Genomic DNA, 7,500 nt, shown 5'->3' with positions numbered 1-7,500 from the left:
CGGAAAATACGTCCTCAGTAAAACGGCGTCAACCGCTAAAAAATCCGTCTTTTGTTGCCAAACGCACACCGCTACTAGCAGAGGTTCGCCGGGTCCGGGCTCTGTGTGACGTCACTGATAGGAGGAGAGGATCATGGGATTTGTAGTCTTTGTTGAAAAAGGCCCGTCCGCCTACAGAAAAATAGTTAAAGATGTAAAAACGCCATTTATGTGCAATTTAATTCTTTATTTAGGTAAATATTTCAACAGTATACAGTGTACTTGTTGCTGGCATCTTTTTCATCTGTTTTTGATCACAGTTAACAGTTTTTTTATTGTGTAATGCTATGTTTTTTTGTTTTTTTTTTTTTACTTTTCTTAATTTTAGAAGGTCTTTATCACTAGTGGACTTAGACATGGAGCAATGGGGGCTGTGCACCCTCCTGAAGCAGTAATGTTAATGAAAAATGCCCTCTTTGTTGCCATCTGTATGGACACATTTTTAAAAATGTCCCACTATGGTCCATTAAATTGACAAATTTGACAAACTGCTGTGTTTAGTGCCCTCTAAATTTTGTATTTTTACAAAATTAAACAGGTTTGATCATATATATCACACAGACTAATACAATTTAAAAACTAAAAGAGCAATATTGGTTGAGTAAATATGCAGATTAAAGTAAGAACACAAAATACGAGGAAAAAAAAATCAAATAAAAATCCAGTTTTTCTGTTAGTAAGAAGTCAAAAACACAGCGAACATTTGTTCTGCTCTTTCAGTTGTTTTAATACTTTTAAATTCAATGAAAAACACAGTACAAGTGATCATAAGAGCATGAAATTCATATTAACTTGAAAAGTATACAGGTAAACCTTACCTGTATTTACTAAAACACAGTTTTAAGATGCTTTAAGTTATTAAAATTGCATCAAAATATTACATAAACAAGCTACAGCTATAAGGTTCAGGCTATTTCTAGACCTGCTTTCATTTGATTTTTACCAGACTGAGTAGACATTCGTTATGGCGTCCCACAGGGCTCAATACTGGGTCCTCTACTCTATTATTTTTAAGAATCAATACGTGCATTCACAGCCATCAGCTGAACCCTCTGATGGTATTTCCAGGCCTGGCTCACGAGTCCATCATGGCCTCAAACTCGTCAATCCTCTGCCGGGTATTTCCTTTGCGGATCCTCCGGTAGGACACAGTTTTGTACCTGGAGCACTGACCGTTGCCATTCTTCTTGTCGTCTGCTGCGTTGGCCTTTGAGTTCATCCTGTGAGAGTCTTTACCTCCTTCCTCTATGTCTCTGTTTGCCTCCATCGCCGAGTTTTCTGAGCTGGATGAGTTCTGAGCCGGACTGGGCTCCCCGCTCTCTAGTCGTCGTGCTTCCGTGGACATCACTGAGCCGTGACCCCGGGTCTGCAGTCTGTGATCTGGAACAGCAAAAGTTTAACGTGACTCCTTGATAGGAAAACTTTTAAAAGGTTATAGTTATCTGTTTATTAGCTTTGTGGAGTGTTTTTAATTATTTTTTGCTTTTGGCATTTCAGTGGGTGTAATCTTTGTGGAATTTTAATTGGATTTTTAATGGACGAGTTAACTCTGCAGCCTGAATCTCCACTGTGAATGATTGTGCTGAAGCCAATCACAGCAGCAGTTATGTAAGGTCCTCTCCACACAGTTAGAAGAGGAAAACAACAAACAAGCTCAAGTTCTGTGGTGGAACAATGCAAAAGAAGGGAGGCAGATATCAGATATGTTCATCCAGTCATGGATTCAAACGTCCCAGCATTTATGCAATCATTCACAGGGAGTAATGCGAGGCGTTGATGCCCCTGAAACAGCAGAAGATTATAAATGAACGTATCTTTACTATCTGTCACAGCAGAAGATTAATGATTAATAATAAGATATTATCATATACTATCGTCATTTTTATTATAATGAAATATTATCAGAGATTATTATCATTTTTATTATAATTAGATAGTATTAATGATCTATTTGGGTGTGAAGGAAATGAGTTATGCATCATTAGAGGTTTGGCAGACATGACCAATAGCCTGAAGGTCTGCACGTGTTTTACAGGGGTTGAAGAATGGCATCATATTTCATGACAAGGGCGGAACAACATCATCATAAAAGGCAGAGGACAGAATGTTGTATAGACTCTATAGGATGACATCATCATCAAACATAGAGGACAGAATGTTTTATAGACTCATGGGATGACATCATCATTAAACAAAGAGGACGGAATGTTGTATAGACTCTATAGGATGACATCATCATCAAACATAGAGGACAGAATGTTTTATAGACTCATGGGATGACATCATCATTAAACAAAGAGGACGGAATGTTGTATAGACTCTATAGGATGACATCATCATCAAACATAGAGGACAGAATGTTTTATAGACTCATGGGATGACATCATCATTAAACAAAGAGGACGGAATGTTGTATAGACTCTATAGGATGACATCATCATCAAACATAGAGGACAGAATGTTTTATAGACTCATGGGATGACATCATCATTAAACAAAGAGGACGGAATGTTGTATAGACTTTACAGGATGACATCATCATCAAACATAGAGGACGGAATGTTTTATAGACTTAATAGAATGACATCATCATCAAGCATGAAGGTTGGAATTTTGTATAGACTCTATAGGATGACATCATCATTAAACAAAGAGGACGGAATGTTTTATAGACTTAATATAAGGACATCATCATCAAGCATAAAGGACTGAATTTTTTATAGACTTTATAGGATGACATAATCCTTAAGCATAGAGGATGGAATGTTGTATAGACTCCATAGGATGAAATCATCATCATCAAACATAGAGGCGAAATGTTGTATAGACTTTATAGGATGACATCATCAAGCATAGAGGACGGAATGTTTTAGAGACTCTGTAAGATGACATTATCATTAAACATGGCGGACGGAATGTTTTAGAGACTCTGTAAGATGACATCATCATCAAACATCGAGGATGGGATGTTTTATAGACTCTATAGGATGACATCATCATTAAACACAGATGACATGTTTTATAGACTCATAGTATGACATCATCATCAAACATCAAGGACAGGATGTTTTATAGACTCTATAGGATGACATCATCATTAAACATAGAGGACAGAATGTTTTAAAGTCTCTGTAGGATGATAACCTCATCAAACATAGAGGACGGAATGTTTTATGGACTCTATAGGATGACATCACCATCAAACATAGAGGACGGGATGTTTTAAAGTCTCTGTAGGATGATAACCTCATCAAACATAGAGGATGGAATGTTTTAAAGACTCTATATGATGACATTATCATTAAACATAGAGGACGGAATGTTTTATGGACTCTGTATGACGAAACTATCATTAAACATAGAGGACGGAATGTTGTATGGACTCCATAGGATGACATTATCATTAAACATAGAGGACAGAATGTTTTAAAGACTCTATAGGATGACATTATCATTAAACATAGAGGACGGAATGTTTTATAGACTCTGTAAGATGACATTATCATCAAACATCGAGGATGGGATGTTTTATAGACTCTATAGGATGACATCATCATTAAACACAGACGACGGAGTGTTTTATAGACTCATAGTATGACATCATCATCAAACATCAAGGACAGGATGTTTTATAGACTCTATAGGATGACATCACCATCAAACATAGAGGACTGAATGTTTTAAAGACTCTATAGGATGACATCATCATTAAACATAGAGGATGGAATGTTTTAAAGACTCTATAGGATGACATCATCATTAAACATAGAGGATGGAATGTTTTAAAGACTCTATAGGATGACATCATCATTAAACATAGAGGATGGAATGTTTTAAAGACTCTATAGGATGACATCATCATTAAACATAGAGGATGGAATGTTTTAAAGACTCTATAGGATGACATTATCATTAAACATGGAGGACGGAATGTTTTAAAGACTCTATAGGATGACATTATCATTAAACATAGAGGACGGAATGTTTTAAAGACTCTATAGGATGACATTATCATTAAACATAGAGGACGGAATGTTTTAAAGACTCTATAGGATGACATCATCATTAAACATAGAGGACGGAATGTTTTAAAGACTCTATAGGATGACATCATCATTAAACATGGAGGACGGAATGTTTTAAAGACTCTATAGGATGACATTATCATTAAACATAGAGGAATGTTTTAAAGACTCTATAGGATGACATCATCATTAAACATAGAGGACGGAATGTTTTAAAGACTCTATAGGATGACATCATCATTAAACATGGAGGACGGAATGTTTTAAAGACTCTATAGGATGACATTATCATTAAACATAGAGGACGGAATGTTTTAAAGACTCTATAGGATGACATTATCATTAAACATAGAGGACAGAATGTTTTAAAGACTCTATAGGATGACATTATCATTAAACATAGAGGACAGAATGTTTTAAAGACTCTATAGGATGACATTGTCATTAAACATAGAGGACGGAATATTGGCCGGGAATGTTGCTCGCTTTTCCCTCCATTTTTGCCCAATAGTAGGCCATGGTTGTGTACTTTTGGAGAAGTGGGTGGAAATGGGGAGGAGCCAGGGAAACCAGAGCTGTTTGACAATTCCAACCACTTTTCCAAAAGTTTCCAAAGAAGAACAGACACCATGAGGTCAGATCTGTTGGAATGTAATATTTCTGACAGTAAAGAGAGAAAATAAGCTCTTTCTTTATAAGGAAATATTCAGGAAATGTAGGACAATGTTTAATACGCTTTAAAGAACGACATCATTTCAAAGCCAGAGGAAAGAGTGTTTTATAGACTTTACAGGATGAAAACATTTTAATGGGAGAGGATGGAATGTTTGTGAAGCTGGGGATGTTGGGGGGCATTTCCCCTCTATTTCTGCCTAACAGTACACCATAGATGCCACACTTGAACTGAGACAGTAAATGTTTTCTATAATACCAAAGACGGGCGGTTACAGTCCTTCATTTTAAATGTGATCCTGTTAACATGTTTATTCTGACACTAAGACGAGGGGAGGTATTATTTTTAGTCTTAATGAACTGCAGAAAAGTCCTGCACATCTTCTAAATCGCTCGTATTGTGGTCAGAAATGATCCAGGTGTTCTGAGAGTGTGGTGGAGGTTACCTGTCTGTGGATCAGTGATGATTTCCCAGGCGTCCTCGTCCACGGCTTCCTCTGCGACTTCGACGTGATCCCCGTGAGCAGGAAGTGATGTCAGACCCTGGATGTCCTGGTCTGTGAGGTTTGTGAGGTCCAGAGCGGTGTAGACATGAGGGCTGGTGTCTGTCAGAGGGACTGCTCCCTGCTCGTCTTTGTCTCTGCCCGCTGAGGTGGCGTTAACGTCCCCGTTGTCCTGTCCGCTAGCTCCGCCCCCTCTTTCTGCTCCATCACCCTGCAGAGGGTCTGCACAGGCCTGGGGAGGAGATGGAGGGGACGGGCTCTGGGGTTCTTCTTCTCTGCTCATGTCTTCATTCTGTCCACTCTCGTGTTCTTCCTTCATCTCACTCTCTTCCTCTTCCTCCATCTCTTCTTCATCGTTGACCTCCATCTCCACATTCTGCTCACTCTTTTCTTCTCCAACAACAGCTTGCTGCCATTTTTCTTTCCCTGTCTCCACGTTTTCTTCTTCTCCACCTCTCTCTTGTTCTTCTTCTTCCTCTTCCTCCATCTCTTCTTCCTTGTTGATGTCCATTTCCACCTTCTGCTCAGTCTTTTCCTCTTCAGCAGTGGTTAGTTGCCTTCTTTCTTTCTCTGTCTCCATCTTTTCTTCTTCATCATCTCTCTCTTGCTCCTCCTCCTCTTCCACCTCCTTGTTATCTTCCATTTCCACTCCCTGGTCGATCTTCTCCTCCTGTTCTTCCATCCTCTGTTGTCCTGTTTCCTCCTTGTCCTGGTGTCCATCCTCCTGCTGGTCTTCTTTCTCTTCCTCCTCTTCTTCTTCTTCCATCGTCCTTCCTTCTTCTTTTTCTCTGTTTGCCTTCCTCTTTTCTTCTCTCTCCAACATTTTAGATCCGTCCTCTTCTTCTCCAGTGTTCTGGTTTTCTTCCTCCCTTTCCATCTTTTCTTTTCCATCTTTCTCTTTTTCCTCCTGAACATTCTCGTCTTCTGCGTTCTCTTTCTGTTCCTCCTTTCTCTGTCCCTCCAACTCCTCTTCCTCATGACTCTTCCTCTCTTCCTCTACTTCTTCATCATCTCCCATATCCTGACCCTCCTCCTCTTCCTCATGACTCTTCCTCTCTTCCTCTACTTCTTCATCATCTCCCATATCCTGACCCTCCTCCTCTTCCTCATGACTCTTCCTCTCTCCCTCTACTGTTTTATTGTCCTGTTCTTCCTCCTCTATATTTAGTGCTCCATCCTGACCCTCCTCCTCTTCATGACTCTTCCTCTCTTCCTCTACTTCTTCATCATCTCCCATATCCTGGAACTCCTCCTCTTCATGACTCTTCCTCTCTTCCTCTACTGTTTTATTGTCCTGTTCTTCCTCCTCTATATTTAGTGCTCCATCCTGACCCTCCTCCTCCTCTTCCTCATGACTCTTCCTCTCTTCCTCTACATTTTCATCATCACATTCACCTCCCATATCCTGACCCTCCTCCTCCTCTTCCTCATGACTCTTCCTCTCTTCCTCTACATTTTCATCATCACATTCACCTCCCATATCCTGACCCTCCTCCTCCTCTTCCTCATGACTCTTCCTCTCTCCCTCTACTGTTTTATCGTCTTGTTCTTCCTCCTCTATATTTAGTGCTCCATCCTGACCCTCCTCCTCCTCTTCCTCATGACTCTTCCTCTCTTCCTCTACTTCTTCATCACCTCCCATATCCTGACCCTCCTCCTCCTCTTCCTCAGGACTCTTCCTCTCTTCCTCTACTTCTTCATCACCTCCCATATCCTGACCCTCCTCCTCCTCTTCCTCATGACTCTTCCTCTCTTCCTCTACTGTTCTTTTGTCCTGTTCTTCCTCCTCTATATTTAGTGCTCCATCCTGACCCTCCTCCTCCTCTTCCTCATGACTCTTCCTCTCTTCCTCTACTGTTCTTTTGTCCTGTTCTTCCTCCTCTATATTTAGTGCTCCATCCTGACCCTCCTCCTCCTCTTCCTCATGACTCTTCCTCTCTTCCTCTACTGTTCTTTTGTCCTGTTCTTCCTCCTCTATATTTAGTGCTCCATCCTGACCCTCCTCCTCTTCCTCACCTCTTCCCTCCTCGCCCTCGGCCCCGTTCTCCCTCCTGATTCTGGACAGGAATGGCTCCATGGTGTCCTCCAGAGAGAGAATATCTCCAAACAGGCCGACCGCCTGGATCACCCGGGACACGATGGAGCCCTCCTGCAGGTCCACCCCCTGGTCCAGGTCCGAGGAGCTCCACCAGCTCGCCATGATCGGAGAGAGCCTGCAGCTCAGAGCCAGGAGAGGTTGAGATGTTATGAAAGCAGAGAGG

At 40.7% G+C, this 7,500-nt stretch overlaps 2 protein-coding genes across 2 annotated transcripts in view; both read right to left on the bottom strand.

The window, feature by feature from the left end:
• LOC121506162 (zinc finger protein 513) overlaps positions 1–106 on the bottom strand; it is an 11,937-nt gene extending 11,831 nt beyond the window's left edge. The window contains exon 1 of the mRNA XM_041781789.1: positions 1–106. This exon is cut by the window's left edge and continues 14 nt beyond it. The gene's annotated coding sequence lies outside the window, so the exon portion shown is untranslated.
• A 750-nt stretch (positions 107–856) lies between these two features.
• Positions 857–6,108, bottom strand: LOC121506437 (cilia- and flagella-associated protein 251-like). Its single transcript, XM_041782251.1, has 2 exons — positions 5,183–6,108; positions 857–1,419 (listed from the first exon to the last, which is right to left on the bottom strand). The coding sequence occupies exons 1-2, from the start codon at positions 6,060–6,062 to the stop codon at positions 1,115–1,117; spliced, it is 1,185 nt and encodes a 394-aa protein (XP_041638185.1). The 5' UTR covers positions 6,063–6,108; the 3' UTR covers positions 857–1,114.
• Positions 6,109–7,500: the final 1,392 nt, after the last annotated feature.

This window comes from Cheilinus undulatus, linkage group 24 (genome assembly GCF_018320785.1).
Source record: "Cheilinus undulatus linkage group 24, ASM1832078v1, whole genome shotgun sequence".
Classification (NCBI taxonomy): Eukaryota; Metazoa; Chordata; class Actinopteri; order Labriformes; family Labridae; genus Cheilinus; species Cheilinus undulatus.
Note: the sequence above shows the minus strand (reverse complement) of the source record. Positions and strands in the feature narration are given on the sequence as shown.